The sequence below is a fragment of the Sus scrofa genome, chromosome 13 (assembly GCF_054392235.1).
Source record: "Sus scrofa isolate SSC_HxYL_T2T_F1_AM1 chromosome 13, Sscrofa_HxYL_maternal_Yorkshire_Landrace_v2.0, whole genome shotgun sequence".
Taxonomy (NCBI): domain Eukaryota; kingdom Metazoa; phylum Chordata; class Mammalia; order Artiodactyla; family Suidae; genus Sus; species Sus scrofa.
In genome coordinates, this window is record NC_139395.1 from 21,203,464 (window position 1) to 21,220,819 (window position 17,356).

At 36.4% G+C, this 17,356-nt stretch overlaps 1 protein-coding gene across 9 annotated transcripts in view; it reads left to right on the forward strand.

Moving 5' to 3' along the window:
- The window catches only part of KCNH8 (potassium voltage-gated channel subfamily H member 8), a 447,861-nt gene that overhangs the window by 340,429 nt on the left and 90,076 nt on the right, over window positions 1-17,356 (forward strand). For 7 of the 9 annotated variants that reach the window (XR_014824095.1, XR_014824096.1, XM_084989953.1 and 4 more), the window contains exon 11: window positions 5,407-5,621. Coding sequence is in view for 5 of the 9 variants with exons in the window: in XM_084989953.1 (XP_084846079.1) it covers window positions 5,407-5,621 (215 nt within the window). In the remaining 4 variants the exon portion in view is untranslated. Of the gene's footprint in view, window positions 1-3,271; window positions 3,355-5,406; window positions 5,622-17,356 lie in introns of all 9 variants that reach the window. The other 2 variants (XR_014824098.1, XR_014824099.1) reach the window with 1 other exon arrangement.

The following is a 17,356-nucleotide window of genomic DNA, read 5'->3' on the forward strand; positions in this document are numbered from 1 at the left end:
TATTTATTTACTTATTTTGCCTTTTTTTTTTTTTTTTTTTTTTTAACAGCTGTACCCATGGCACATGGAAGTTCCCAGGCTTGGGGTCGAATCAGAGCTGCATCTTCTAGCCTACACCACAGCCACAGCAAAGCCAGATCCAAGCTGTGTCTGTGACCTACTCCACAGCTCATGGCAACGCCAGATCCTTAACTCACTGAGCAAGACCAGGGATTGAACCTACATCCTCAAGGGTACTAGTCGGGTTCATTACCCCTGAGTCACAACAAGAACTCCAAGTCAGGTTATATTTGGGAAGAGAGAAGAGAATTAACATTTATTGAATCCCTATTATGGGCTGGGTGTTTGATGTCTATTATCCAGTTCAGATACTGCAACTCTACTGAGATACTGTGATTATCCTCAATTAGAGGTGCAGAGATGGGGCCAAGCCAAGGGTAAAACACCAATGTGCTTTCCAGTGCGTCCCTTCTCATGGACTTTAGTTTACCACTTATCAGAGGAAAGGTGGAGCTTGCCTTCCGAAGTTTGGGGTCAATTCTTAATTCACCCCCTTATGTTTTTCTCCTTAATAGGAAGGCATGGAATAGCAATTAAAAGAGTGTGTTTATCATCCGCGTGGCTGGCTCATTATCAGTGTGAGATTGAGGCTTTGTAGGTATTTGTTTTTCAAAGGAGGTTTTTTTCCCCCCGCTGACTTCTCACTTCTGTAAGGTTAAAGGCCAGTCAGTCTATCATTTTTATTCTAAATTAAAAGTAACAGTTATTTTTAAATTTGCTTCAAAAACTTAGCTTTAATCATAAAATATGTTTCTGTGGGTTTCCTTAGTACACTATAAGTTGTAGAGCCTGTCAGTGGATATAGCCTTCTTTGAAAAGGACATATAGTTATCTTTCCATTAACTTATGGTTTTATATACATGTAAGCAAATTAATCCACCATTTTTGGATTAATTGACGTATAGTTGCTGTACAATGCTGAATTTCAGGTATACAGCAAAACGATTCAGTTATACATACATACATATACATACATATATTTCAATTTTTTTCAGATTCTTTTCCCTTACAAGTTATTACAAAATATTGAGTAGAGTTCCCTGTGCTATACAGTAGATCCTAGTTAGTTATCTACTTTATACATACTAGTGTGTATATGTTAATACTAAACTCCCCCACAACCTTACCCTTTGGTAATCATAAGTTTGTTTTCTATGTCTGTGGGTGTATTTCTGTTTTGTATGTAAGTTCATTTGCATCACTTTTTTAGATTCCACATATGAGTGATACCATATGATGTTTGTCTTTGTCTGGCTTACTTCACTTCGTATGATCATTTCTAGGTCCATCCATGTTGCTACAAATGGAATTATTTCATTCCTTTTTATGGCTGAGTAATGCACCATTTAAAATGTATACAATATGCATTTTTCCCATATAAAATTCATAATTTATAGTGAATTTTCAAATTTGGCAACTAGCAACAATTCTAGGAATGGAAGGAGTTCTCTGGTGGCCTAGCAGTTAAGGATTTGATGTTGTCACTGATGTGGCTTAGGTCCAGTCTCTGGTCTGGGAAATTTCCACATGCCTTGGGCACAACCAAAAATTAAAAATAAATTAAAATTAAAAATAAATTAAAATTAAAAATAAATTCTAGGAATGGAATATGAATGCATCATCCATGATGTTACACAGTAGTTACATATTGGATGGCTTCTATATAAATACTCTTTGTAATGTACAATTCCATTGGATTTTCTTATTTTAAAGAAAAATTCTGTTAACAGGAAGAAGACTTTATTGTCTTTTGATCTGGCCACAATTTTCTCCATAAATTGAGATTCTCATAATTAATGTTTCACATCTTTGCTGCTACTGTATTCCTCTCAAAAGTGACTTAAATGCACATGGCCATTATAAAGATGCTTATGTGGTTTGGGGACAAAACCCAAACAAAGATAATAAATTATTAATATTTTCTCTCTATGGTTAACATTATTTCAATGGAGATTGACTATTTTACTTTCCCTAAGGTGATACTATCTTATGGATTCTACTTAAATCGATACTCATTCTGATAAACTTAAGCACAGCATGGCCTCACTGTTGATCTGTAGATATTTAATATATGTTCAATCTGCCAACAAAATGAATTAATACATAATGTCACAGGGAAATAATATTACAAAACAGGTGTCAAGCTGTAATTTATTTAAGCAGTTCTGTTGTCCAATCAATACATGAAGGTGTTTCTTCGTATGATGCCTGGGGAGGCAGTTGACATAAAGGCAGGAATTTTTTTACAGATATAGAAAGTGTTTGCCTATACACCTCCATTTCATGTCCCAGTAAGTGTGTTTTCCCACCAATTTCTTCACTGTGGTTTAAAAGAAAATGAAAGAACACTGATAAATGCACTCTTCACAGATGGCATTTGTCTGTTTAATTATAATTAAACATAAGTTATAGCTCTACCCAGGATGGTTTGCAGATGCATCCTATCAACTATTTTTTCCCCAATAATAGAGTAACTTATTAGTAAATATCAGTGACAGAATTCTGAGTAGTAGCAGTTATAAAGGACCATAGATACCTCCTCTTTTAAAAATAAGGATACTGAAACCCAGTGGAATTAAGTCAGAGAAAGAAAGACAAATACCATGTGATATCACTTATATGTGGAATCTAAAATATGGCACAAATGAACCTATCTACAAAACAGAAACAGACACATGGACATAGAGAATAGATTGCGGTTGCCAAGGGGGAGGGGAGAGGAAGTGGGATGGATGGGAAGTTTGGGATTGGTAGATGCAAAGTACTACATTTAGGATGGATAAGGAATGAGGTCCTACTGTGCAGCACATAAAACTATATCCAATCTCTTGAGATAGAACATGATGAAAGATCAGTATGAGAAAAAGAATGTGTGTGTGTGTGTGTGTGTGTGTGTACACATATACAGAGCTGTGTCAATTTCTGCTGTATCGAGTTATGACCACAGCAGAAATTGACACAACTCTGTAAATCAGCTATACTCTAATTTTTAAAAAGACTTAAAAATGAAAGGAAGGAAGGAAGAAAGAAAGACGAATGAAAGAAACTAACTTAGATCTGTTCTCAATCTAGACAATGAGTAATCCACAAAACTTAAAATAAGTGAGAGTGAGAACCATGTTGTTTGCCCTGCTGAATACAAGGCCAGGTGCCCCTGTCAGTACTCCATAAATGTTCATTGAATAAATAAATAAACTGGAATTCTTTCTAGGGTGCCACATTTAACAAGATGCTGGTGCTGTTTTTATAGCTGGGGTCATTGTGGCTGAAATCCCCATACTGTGGCCATCCAAGGTATGAAAGTTTGATGACCTAAAGTTATTCCAAAGACCAGTTGCTTAACAGAAAATGTGAATGCTCAACATGGCAATATGGTGCCTCATGATCAATTCCCTCACATATACAAAATTTGAAAATTTGCTGGATTCAAGGCATCCTGGCTGTATTTACATCCTGCATCGGTACCCATCATTGAATTTTTTGATCAGCAATTTAGATTTCTAACAAAACATGCAAGGAAAAAAATGTACAAGTTTAGTAGTATTAGTGATAACATAAATCAGACAAATTCTTCAGCACCATGTGGTTGTTTATTCTCTTAGTATCTATAAACAGAGATTTTGGTCTTTTTTTTTTTTCTTCCACCAAATAGGCTCCATTTTAAGGTTTAAATTCAGTTTAATTCAAAAACAAACACCTAGAAACACTTCAAAGTTTTAAAAGTTTTTAATCTGCCACAGATATTTATGAATATCTCAGGTATTCATGGTTAATTTGGCATGTCTCCTTTTACTGTCAAATTCAATACAACAGACTTTTATTGAATCCTGCTGCATGCCAGATACTTTGCTTCCAGAAATTCTGGACTCCATAAAAACCAAAAATTTAGAAGTTCAAAAAATAATTGAATGAAGGATGAATGGGGACAGTTTGTTTCATAACATTTGAAAGGTATTTACTTAGTGGTTTGGGGTTGATCAATTGTTGGGTGTTGGTTTCATATGAAATGGAACAAAGCAGCTGTAAAAAAAAAAAAAAGTTAAAGCTCAGGCATGATGATATTTGAGGACAAATCAAAGACAAAGCAGAAACTCCTAAGGTGTAGCCTTGAATCCAGTGATAGCATCCTGTATGAACTTGGCCATATTACTTCAGCTTTTATCCTAAGTGTGTCTGAGAATTAAATGGATTTTATTTCAGAGTTCTCACATGAATGCTGAGTGAATTAATGGCTCTGTCTCAAATAAAACTGAAGCTGTAATCATTTTTTCTTATTAGCCCTTATGGTTATGCTTACCTTCCTACTAAATTAAAGTGATTCAAATCCATTTTGAGATTTTTAAAGATTCAAGTCAATGCCCAATAATACATAATTAGCAAAGTCAAGGGAGTAATCTAGTACCCGCAGGTGAATTTCAGCCTAAGACTGATGGGCAGAGGTACTGGCTCTGGGGTAGGGCACAGAGAATGTAAAGTCGTATTAGACCCTTTCTCCTCCCAGGGGCCCAAGCAAAGAGCTCATGGTTTTTATTTATTCACTTTCTTTTTTGCTGGAGAAAATGGGATTTTTTACACTGTCACAGAGCATTAAACCTATGACTTGTGTTTTACATTTTTATATAGTAGGCTTCATTGTCCATAATGTCCAACAGTTACCTCTACCTTTTAACTTTCCTCCTCCACCCCACCTTCTGGTCTTGTAGACCTGTTCAGAGATAAATAAAACAACCTGAATATATTAGGAAGCTGATGGCGATGCTTATGCTCTTGTCCAAAGTGCTGGAAATCGGTATGATTGCTACACCTCTTGATGGTCTTAACTCAGAGCGCTTTTTTTTAACAGTCGGAAAAACTGAGCCATTGTTATTTCCCTGGAATGGTTAAAGTAACTGGGACTAAAAATCTCACAGTTGAGATTATCTAAAGTCATTTACCCCGAATCCTGTGAAGGACCTGTCTGAGCCCAGTCTCCGACCTATAATTCCTAATTCTAGGTCTCCTAGGCTTTATTCTTGAGACCAGTTTTCTCAACTGGGGACAGTTTTACCTGCCAAGTGACATTTGGCAATGCCTACAGATATTTGTGGTTGTCACCTCTGTGGCACATGAGATGCTCCTGAACATTCTACCTTGTACAGAGTGACCGCCCCGCCCCACCTCCACAACAAAGGTTTATAGGGCCCCAAATACAACACTGCTGAGGTTGAGAAACCCTGCCCCAGACAAAGATTCCTCTTCTCTTTCAGTGTAATTTCAGAGAAATGAAGGCTACAAATCAGATGAAGATGCCAGTCCCAAGCTTACTTTTCTTTAAAGCAACACATCTCTTTTTCTCACTGTTTCAAGGGAAAGGGGACCTAATTGGAGCCAATCTATCAATTAAGGACCAAGTGATCAAGACAAATGCGGATGTGAAGGCGCTAACCTACTGTGACCTCCAGTGCATCATCCTCAAAGGGCTCTTTGAAGTCCTGGACCTTTACCCAGAATACGCTCACAAATTTGTGGAAGACATTCAGCATGACCTCACTTACAACCTTCGAGAAGGTCACGAAAGTGATGTAAGTCTCCCTTCTAATTAGTGCTGAGACCTAAACCCAGGGGGGCCTGGAGATCCTTTGTAATGGGAGAGACACATGTCGTGACCTCACTTCAAAGAGTCTCTGAACTGATAAGGTATGACTCTTCAGTCACTCATCAAGCAATTAGATAATTAGCTAGAAGTCATACCAAGGGCGTTATCGACATGCTAGTCAAATATTATTTACAGATGACTTCTCTTAATTCAGGGTTTTTTTCCTTGCTTATTTTCAATGAATTTGATCCATTTTAACCAGGATCAAATGTAGTGATGTCTAATATTTAGCCAGAGATGGGTGACTCCTCCAGAACTTAAAGAATTCTAGAGTATATAGTTCAGAGTTTGCTCTGTGTGTGTAATTGTTCACTGCTCCACTTGCCTGACACGCCTTTTGCTTACGAAGATCTTTTTGTTGTAGTTGTTAAGCAATGCTCCAAACAGTCTATCTTAAAATGTCTAAATATGCATGAAGGGATTCAAGCCAAAGATTGTCACCCTGAAAGCATAATGAACATTTTATGAAATTATACATTTGCTGCATGGTTCAGTTTACAAACAGCTTTCCTGTCAAAATATGTACCAAACTGCATCCTGTGATTAAGCCGCTCACGAACCTGACTTCATTAGATGTGTCAGACAGACAAATGATTTAATAGGAATGATTGTTAAAAGGCAAGCCAGAGCATGTATGCATGGCATTCTGTATCAACAGAAGCCTTGATCTGCTGCTGTGAGCTTTGTCCCAGATACTTGTTATACTCAGTTTTTTCCCTAGGAGTTTAAGTAAGCAAAGCTATTTTTTTTTTTTTTTTTAGTAACTCATATTGTGCAGACATTTTGTTCATCATCAATATTCTCTCTCCACTTGGAAAGTAAAAAAAGAAACCAAATTGTGTATTTCTTCATTATAGCTGAGGATATCAAATGACAGTCAATACCTAGATGGTCTCCCTTTCTGAAGTTAAAGATTACCAGTTTTTAATGTGTGCCTTTCTCTGTTGATGATAGCAAACAGCAAAGGAGGTATCAATATTTATCATGGACCTATTTGTGCTAAGCACTCTGTCGATGTGAAACATCTCATTTAGTACATACAATGACTGTTGAAGGTAAGTGTTAGCTAGGTTTTACAGAACAGAAAGCAAATGCAGAATGGTTAAGTAATGTGTGTGTGATCACGCAAACTTGTAGGTGGCAGGGACAGAGTTTGGGCACTGTGGTCTGTCATTTTAATATCTGCTCACTATACTATTTTGTTGTCTCTTCTTCGGAAATACATTTTTCTTGTCTGCCCTTTCAATAAATCAGATTTTATGACCATAGGTGTCTTTGTGCTCTCCATGACAGTCTAATGTGACAACTCTTTTTAAAGAGTAGAGGTGAGTTGGGGGTAGAAGCAACCAAAAAGGCAAAAAGAAATGAAGAAAGAGAAATAGCTAACATTCCTCAGCATGGACAAATGGAAAATACTGGACCTCAACCCCTACTTTCTTGTTATTTGATTGCTTTTAAGGATCCTTACCTTTAATCCATTTTTTATCCTCTTTTTTTATTTGCTGGAACATCAATCATAGTAATTTTAAAATTCCAAAATCTGAATGGCCTAGAGAACTACGTTCATTGTCTGTTATTTCTCTCTCCTTTTTTTATTTTTATTTTTTTGGTTCATTTGGTCCCCTTTTTAGCAGATGTCATGATTTTGTTTAAATATAGATATTGCTTGTGCAAACATGTTCATATTATTTTTCTCCAAATCAGGTTATATTCTTTTTTTTTTTTTTTTTTTTGTCTTTTGTTGTTGTTGTTATTGTTGTTGTTGTTGTTGCTATTTCTTGGGCCGCTTCCTGCGGCATATGGAGGTTCCCAGGCTAGGGGTTGAATCGGAGCTGTAGCCACCGGCCTACGCCAGAGCCACAGCAACGCGGGATCCGAGCCGTGTCTGCAACCTACACCACAGCTCACGGCAACGCCAGATCGTTAACCCACTGAGCAAGGGCAGGGACCGAACCCGCAACCTCATGGTTCCTAGTCGGATTCATTAACCACTGTGCCACGACGGGAACTCCAGGTTATATTCTTTTGACATTTAGATAGAGTTCCAGCAAATCACTTTCATCCTGTCCATGATTCCTCTTAGGCTTTGTTAGGCTGTTCTGTTTCAGTTTTGACCTTACTCTGACAGTGTAGCCCTCACTCCTCAGACATAATTTTTTGGGGGATCTCAGCTAAAAATCCTTGGATGTTCACCAAGCTTCCTCCTATTTGGCGGGCCTTTATCTCCAACTTCCATCTCCTCAGCAACACATGGCTGCTGAAATCATATGGTTTCTTGGAGCTCTGCTCTGTGCATGCTCAGGTTAGGAGTTGGCTCGTGCTTCAGGCTCAAGGGCCACATGGCTGTGGTTCCCTCCTCTCTGGGATTTACTCCTCAAATCCCAGGTGTTTTTATTATTATTATTATTATTATTATTATTATTATTATTGTCTTTTTGCTATTTCTTTGGGCCACTTCCACGGCATATGGAGGTTCCCAGGCTAGGGGTCTAATCGCAGCTGTAGCCACTGGCCTACGCCAGAGCCACAGCAACGCAGGATCCGAGCCGTGTCTGCAACCTACACCACAGCTCACGGCAACGCCGGATCGTTAACCCACTGAGCAAGGGCAGGGACCGAACCCGCAACCTCATGGTTCCTAGTCGGATTCGTTAACCATTGCGCCACGACAGGAACTCCCCAGGTGTTTTGTATACCTGAACTTCCTCCTCCAGTGAGACTGTTCCTTTCCCTTCTCCTCTATTCTAGCTCACAACAAAATAGCAGATTCCCTCAGGAAAATATCTGAATAAAAATGTGGTTCTCACATACTTCCCTTTTCCTGGGGATCACAGCTCTTTAAGTCTGACCTGAATTGCTTGCTCTCCGGTGCTTTCAAACGGTTATTTTGTGTATTCTCCCAGCTTTATAATTACTTTTATTGGAGAATTTGTTCAATATAGGTTATTTCATTATGGCTGGAACCAAAAGTATTGCTTCTTTACAGAGGGCTCCCTAAGCTCCATTTTTCAGGGCAAATAGAAACTGGTGCTTACCTCTGAAATCTTTATTGTTTTGTATTTCCTAATCTTCTATCACTGAAAACTTCTACTTACCTACCTATCTAAGATTATGGGATGTTATGCTTTCCAAAATTTAGGTAAATTGGGACTACCCTTACCCATAATTTCATACCCTGGGGGAAAGGTCTTGGGCTGTTTCTAAGAATACTCTGACTTGGGGGAGCTTATGTGCTAATGGTAACCTGTGGTTATGGATTTCTACTTTCTGCTTTGCAATTGGACTCTGATGTCAGGCCAATTTGGAACCCAGCCTCTTTCCTTAATATCCATGTATACAGAAACAAAAATATTGAATCACACAGGGTTCCTAGTGGGTTGAAGCCTTTGTGAAAGTTTGGTCAGTAGGTTCTAGAAGGAGGGACATTTGCATATTAGAAGTGCAGACATCATCAAGGTAACTTCACTAATATATCCTTATTTTTAAAACTCCCGTGGCGCTCTGCCGTGGTGCTCAGCCCTTTGTTATTGCTCCCACCTCTCTCCTCTCCTCTCTCCTTTCTCTCCCTTCATCTCCAAATTCCCCATTGTTTCTGATACATTAGCTTAACTCTCTCTCTTTGAATGCCTTGCATCTTTCTAATTTTGCGTTCTGCATATCATCTCTTTTGGGGGGCTGCACTTGCAGCATGAAGAGATTCCCAGGCCAGGAATCGAACCTGCACCATAGGAGTAACCAGAGCCACAGTACTGAAAGTGCTGGATCCTTAATCCACTGAGCCACTAGGGAACTCCTGGATATCACCTTTTATCCCAAGTAGCTGATAAACTTTCAAGTGACAGAGAGTGTTACCAGAATATATGAGTGATGAGAAGATTGATCATCGACCCATTTTGAAATAAAGACCCAAAACCTACTTTAAGGAATAGCCAGGAATTCCTGTTTTGGCTCAGCAGTAATGAACCTAACTAGTATCCATGAGGATGTGGGTTTGATTCCTGGCTTTACTTAGTGGATTAAGGATCCGGCATTACTGTGAGCTGCAGTGTGGGTTGCAGACATGGCTCAGTTCCAGCATTGTGTGGCTGTGGTGTAGGCCGACAGCTACAGCTCCAATTTGACCCCTAGCCTGAGAACTTCCATATGCCACTGGTGTGGCCCTAAAAAGAAAAAATAAAAAGAGAAAAGAAAAGAAATAGCCAAAATGTAAACCTATAGCAGTAAGATATGACTCTAGAACTGTGATAAATTATGTACCTTTAGAATGGCAGTTCATCCAGTTCTCACAGAAAAAGTAATTTAAAAGTGTAAAGTATTTTCTAAGTTTGTGAAAAGGCTAGCTAGCACTTTTGTGACCTCATGCTAATTATGCCTTTTATGCACTCAGTATATTTTCTATGTTTGCCTTTATTTATATCATCTGGATAAACCCCAGTATTGAAATAGATTAGTTTAGCTATTTCTGTCTATAAAGATGGTTAAAAATTTGCTTCACAGCTTCTCATGATAAACCCTATAAAACTGATATTAGCACAGACTCATCTGTTGTTAGTTGTGAAATTTAGCTTGCCTTAACATAAGAATTTTGAACTTGAAATAAATAAATAGTGATGGAAGAGTATCTGAAATATTTATTGTCAAAAAATTAACAGTGCTAACACCCTACAGATCCGATATTGCCATGGCTCCATGTAAATATCTTCTGTGTTTGCTCATGGTGGACACTGACTTGGTGGTGTGGCTATGGAGCCGCAGTGGCAATGGTTGTTGAAAACAGGCTGTAAATTCTCTGGTTTACCTGACTAGGTATTCAAACATGGAACTTATTAAATTTTTGTCATTTTTAAAATTTAGTTATACTTGATTTCCTGTGCTTCAGGTACACAGCAAATTGATTCGTATATATCTTTATATATCCTTTTTCGGATTCTTTTCCATTATAGGTTATTACAAGATCCTGAATATAGTTCCCTGTGCTATACAGATCCTTATGGATTATCTATCTTATATATAGTAGTGTGAATCTGTTCATCCCAAATTCCTAATTTATCCCTCCCCCCTGCTTCCCTTTTGGTGACCACAGTTTGTTTTCTGTGTCTGTGAGTCTGTCTACGTTTGTTATTAGGTTCATTTGTATCATTTTTTTAAGATTCCACATATAAGTGATCTCATATATTTGTCTTTATCTCACTTACTTAATTTATTATGATAATCTCTAGGTCCATCCACGTTGCTGCAAATGGCATTCTTCCATTCTCTTTTACGGCAGAGTAATATTCCATTTTAATCCATTCACCTGTTTCTTGACATTTAGGTAGCTTTCCTATCTTGACTATTGTAAATAGTGCTGCTATGAGCATTGGGGTGCACGTATCTTTTTGAATTATGGTTTTGTCTGTATATATATGCCAGGAGAGGGCTTGCTGGATCATATGATAGATTTCGTTTTTAAAGAAACCTCAGTACTGTTTTCCATAGTGGATGCACCAGGTTACATTCCCACCAACATTCTCTTTTCTCCACGCCCTCTTCAACATTTATTGTTCATAGACTTTTTGATGATGGCCATTCCGATTGGTGTGAGGTGATACCTCATTGTAGTTTTGATTTGCCTTTCTCTAATAATTAATGATGTTGGGTCTTTTTCGTGCCCATCTGTGTATTTCCCTTGGAGAAATGTCTATTCAGGTCTTCTGTCCATTTTTTTTTTTTTTTGGTTTATTAGAAAGAAACCCATTAAAATTTTAAGTATGTTGGTTACCTCATTTTTTTCTCAATTTTCCATTATTTTCATATAATCTGATCAGCAATTAAAAAAATAATCTCCTCCTTCAGTCACCTCACCTCTTTAGTAAAGGAAAAGATATCTCCCTGAATTCCTGAAGGTCAGTGACCTCTAGGTGAAAGTCTTTGAACCCCCATCTCCACTATAACATAAGAGATCACACTAGAGTTCAGAGAATGTTCCTGAAAAGAGATAAGGAGCCTGTGAGGAGCACCCACTTTCAGCAACTTCTCTTTACTTTTTTTTTTTTTTTTTTTTTTTTTTGTCTTTTTGCTATTTCTTGGGCCGCTCCCGCGGCATATGGAGGTTCCCAGGCTAGGGGTCTAATCAGAGCTGTAGCCACCAGCCTACGCCAGAGCCACAGCAACGCGGGATCCGAGCCGCGTCTGCAACCTACACCACAGCTCACGGCAACGCCGGATCGTTAACCCACTGAGCAAGGGCAGGGACCGAACCCGCAACCTCATGGTTCCTAGTCGGACTCGTTAACCACTGCGCCACGACGGGAACTCCTACTTTTGACATATTGACGTTACCTGTGTGGTTTAAGGGGCTGACTCATAGATGCTCAGAACGTCAACATTCATCACAATACCGCAATTCCCCCAAAACACACACTCGCTTTACACACCAAGCACTACGCTTCAATAGTGTAGTAATAAAACTGAACACTCCAGAGTCTTGACTCTCAAGTGAAGAAGCATATTTATAGGCATAATTAATGGAAAACATTCCAGAATGGTCATATGCATTAAAGTACATGTATACGTTAAACATAATTAAATGTCGAAGTTTCATACTAATGGAAGATTCAAATTTGCTCTCACCAGCCTGTGGAGGTTTTGTGTGTGTGTGTGTGTGTGTGTGTGTGTGTGTGTGTGTGATGCTGAGGCATATCCCTTTGACCATGAATGATAAGTGATAGAATGGTCCTGCTTGCCTCTGTTCCTTTTCCTTGAATTGAGTTATAATTATCAAAATATATTACATTAGGATGACTCAATATTTTTAGGTATTGTAAAATAATCACTACAATAAATCCAGTTACCATTTGGCACCACACGAAGTTGTTATAATATTATCAACTATATGTCCTTTATGTGTATGTTACATCCCTGTGATTTATTTTGTAGCTGGAATTTTGTACCTCTTAATGCCCTTCATCTATTTTGTTTGCCCCCCCCACCAAAAAAACCCTCTGTCCTTTGGACATCACCAGTTTGTTCTCTGTATCTAATAGTCTGTTTCCATTTTGTTTTGTCTTTTTTGTTTTATTTTTTAGATTCCATATATGAGTGAAATCATATGGTACATGTTTTTCTCCAGCATATTTCACTTAGCATAGTATCTTCCAGGTTCATCCATGCTGTTACAAATGTCAAGATTTTATTACTTTATGGCTGAATAATATTCCATTGTGTATATAGAAACATCACATCTTCATCCATTTCTCTGTCGATGGACACTAGGATTGTTTCCATGTCTTGGTTATATTAAGTAGTGCTGCAGCGAACACAGAGATACATACATCTTTTCAGATTAGTGTTTTCATTTTCTTCAGATAAATACTCAGTAGTGGATTATTGAATCATATGTTACTTCTGTTTTAAATTGTTTTAGGAACTTCCATAATGTTTTCTGTAGTGACTACACTAATTTACATTTCCAACGGCAGTGTACGTGTTCCCTTTTCTCCACATCCTCACAACATTTGTTATGTGCTGTCTTTTTGATGATAGCATTCTTATAGGTGTAAGGTGATATTGTGGTTTTTATTTGTGTTTCTCTGATGATTAATGGTATTGAGCATGTTTTCACGTGTCTGTTGGGCATCTACATGTCTTTTTTTTGAAAAATGTGTATTTAGGTCCCCTGCCCATTTTTAAATTGGGCTGGGGTTTTTTCGATATTGAGCTGCATGAGTTCTTGATATATTTTGTATCGATCTTTTATTAGGTATATAGTGTACAAATACATATCCCATTCAGCAGGTTGCCTTTTTGGTTTTTTGTTTTGTTTTGTTTTTGGTATTTTCCTTTGCTCTGTAAAAGCTTCTTAGTATGATATAGTCTCACTTGTGTATTTTCGGTTTTGTTTCCTTTTTACCTGAAGAGACATAGCCAAAAAATATTGCTAAGACTGATGTCAAATAAGTTACTGCCTGTGTTTTCTTCTAGGAATCTTATGCTTTCAAGTCTTACATTTAAATATTTAGTCCATTTTGAGTTTATTTTTTTATTTGTTGCAAGAAAGTGCTCCAGTTTCATTCCTTTGCATGTAGCTGATCAGTTTTCCCAACACCATTTATTAAAGAAACTATCCACTATTGAATAGTCTTTCCTCCTTTGTCATAGATTAATTGACCATAGGAGGTGGGTTTATTTCTAAGCTCTTTATTCCAGTCCATTGATTTTTGTGTCTGTTTTTGTACCGGTACCATACTCTTTGATTACTCGCTTTGTGGCATAGTTTCAAGTCTGGGAGCCTGATACCTCCAACTTTGTTCTTTCTAAAGATTGCTTTGGTTATTTGGGGTCTTTTGAGGTTCCATAAAAATTCTAGAATTATTTGTTCTAATTTTATGAAAAATGCCATTGGTATTCTGACAGGGATTGCATTGAATCTGCAGATTGCTTTAGGTAGTATGAATGTTTTAACAATATTTATTCTACCAATCCATGAGCACAGTATAATTTTCTATTTGGGTCATCTTCAATTTCTTTCTTACATGTCTTAGAGTTTTCAGAATACAGGTTTTTTTACCTCCTTGGCTAAATTTATTCCTAAAAATTTTATTATTTTTGATGCAATTATAAATGGGATTGCTTTATTTCTCTTTCTAGTAGTTATTATTGTGTAGAAATACAGTATGTTTCAATATATTAATTTTGTATCCTACAACTTTACTGAATTCATTTACTAGTTCTAATAATTTCTGGAGGTTTTCTATATATTGTATCATGTTATCTATAAATCGTGACAGTTTTACTTCTTCCTCTTTTGTTTGGATGATTTTTTCTTTTTCTTGCTTCACTGCAGTCGCTGGGACTTCCAATACCATGTTGAATAAAAGAGATGAGAGTGGGCATTCTTGTTTTTTATTTTAGAGGAACATCTTTCAGCTTTTCACCATTGAGTATGTTAGCTGTGGGGTTGTCATATATGGCCTTCATTATGTTGAGGTACATTCCTTCTATACCCATTTGTTTCAAGAGTTTTATCATAAAATGCCTATACAATTTTGTCACTTTTTTTCTTTATCTTGTTAATGTGTTGTATCACACTGTTGATTTCAAGATATTGAACCATTCCTGCATCCCTGGAGTGAATCCCACTTGATCATAGTGTTTGATCTTTTTAATGTATTATTGAATTTGGTTTACTGATACTTTGTTTAGTATCCTTGCATCTGTGTTCATCAGGGATATTGGGCTACAATTTTTGCACGTTTTCTTTGTCTGGATTTGGTATTAACAAAATGCTGGCCTTGTAGAATAATTTTGGAAGTAAAATCTTTTCAATTTGTTGGAACAATTTGAGAAAGATTGGTGTTAAATCTTCAAGTGTTTGATAGGATTCACCTGTGAAGCCATCTGGATCTAGGCTTTTATGTGAGTTTTTTGTTAATTGATTCAATTTTGTTACTAATAATAAGCCTATTTAGATTTTCTATTTATTCCTGATTCAGTCTTGCAGGACTATATGTTTCTAGGAATTTATCTGTATATCTAGATTATTTTATTTGTCGGAATATAATTTAACAGTATTTTCTTATGATCATTAGTATTTCTGTGATATCAGTTGTAATTTCTCCTCCTTCATTTCAGATTTTATTTACTTGGACTCTTTCTTCCTTCATGAGTCTTGCTAATAAGAGCTTAAGAGCTTATCAATTTTGCTTATCTTTTCAAAGAACCAAGTCTTAGTTTCATTGATCTTTTCTGTTTTTTTCAGTTTCCATTTCATTTTTTATTTCCACTCTTTTTTTATTATTATTTTCTTTCTTCTACTAACTTTGGGCTTTACTTATTCTTTCTTTTTCTAGCTTCTTTAAAAGTGCATTAGGTTGTTTATTGGAGATTTTTCTTTCTTTTTTTTTTTTTTTTTTTTTTTGATGTAGGCCTGTATTGCTATAAACTTCCCTCTTAGAACTTCTTTTGCTCAATCATAAAGAACTTGGAAAGTTGTTTTTCTGTTTTCATTTTTCTCAGGTATTTTTCTTATTTCTTCTTTGATTTCTTAATTGACCCATTGACTGTTTATTAGCATGTTAGTTAGTCTCTACATGTTTTTTTATTTGTTTTTTCTAGTTTTCTTCTTGTAGTTGATTTTTAGTTTCAAACTATTGTGGTCAGGAAAGTTGCTTCGTATGATTTCAGTCTTCTGAAATTTATGGAGATGTTTTGTGGTCTAACATGTGATCCATCCTGGAGAATGTTCCATGTACACTTAAAAAAAATGGCTGCTTTTGGATGGAATGTTCTGTATATATGTATTAATTGCATTAGGCCCAATGTTTGTTTAAGGCAGTGTTTCCTTTTTGATCCTGTCTGCATGATCAATCCATTGATAGCATATTAAAGTACCCTACTACTTGAATATTACTGTCAATTTCTTCCTTTATTTCTGTTAATATTTGCTTTATATATTTAGATACTCTTATGTTGGGTGCATAGATGTTTTATAAATGCTATATCTTCTTGTCAGATTAACTCCTTTATCATTATGTAATGCCCTTTGTCTTTTGTAAGTCTTTGATTGAAAGTTTGTTTGTCTGATACAAATATTGCTACCCTAGCATTCTTTCCTTTTCCATTTGCATGGAATATCTTTTTCCACTATTTCACTTTCAGTCTGTTTGTGTCTTTAGCTCCGAAGTGAATCTCTTGCAAGCAGCACATGGATGTTTTATCCATTCAGCTAATCTATGTAATTAAAGTAATTTAATTCATAGTAATTTTTGTTAAGTATATACTTACTTCCATTTAGTTGATTGTTTTATGCTTGTTTTTATAATTATTCTCTGTTCCTTTCTTCTCTTATTTTCTTCCCTTGTGGTTTGATAGATTTTTTAGTGTTGTATTTGGATTCCATTCTTCTTATTTTTTATGTATCTATTGCAGGTTTTTTGGTTTGTGATTACTGTGATTACTGTCATATGTATATTGACCTGTATATGAACCATGCATTTGGAACTGATAATCACTTAAGTTCAAAGGTATTTTAAAAGCACTACTTTTTTATTCCTCTCTACCAAGTTTTATTTTTTGTTTCCCTTAACTATTTATTGAGGTAATTGTCGATTGTACTAATTTTGTTTTTAACTTTTATATTAGCTTTTTAAGTGGCTGATCCACTGCCTTTACTAGTGAGATGTTCTTATTTCTAATTTTAGTATTTCTTTTCTACTTAAAGAAGACCCTATAATATTTCTTATAAGGCCAGTTTAAAAGTGATGATCTCCTCTAGTTTTTGCTTGTCTGGAAAACTGTTTCTTCAATTTTTAATGAAAACATTACCTGATAGAGTATGCTAGGTTTTAAGTTTTTCCTTTGAGAAATTTAAATATATCTTGCTGCTCTCTTCTGGGTCTGTAAAGTTTCTGATGAAAAATCAGCTGAGAGTCTTATGGGGAGTCCCTTTTTTTATGTTTTCTCTTGATGGATAAAAGATTTTCTCTTTATCTTTAACTTCTGCCACTTTAATTTTCTTTTTTCTTTTTCCAGCAACACCTACGGCATATGGAAGTTCCTGGGCTGGGGACCTATGCTACAGCTGTAGCAACACCAGATCCTTTAACTCACTGATCTGGGCTGGAGATTCAGTCTGTACCTCCTTAAAGACAATGCTGGATCCTTAACCCACTGCACCACAGG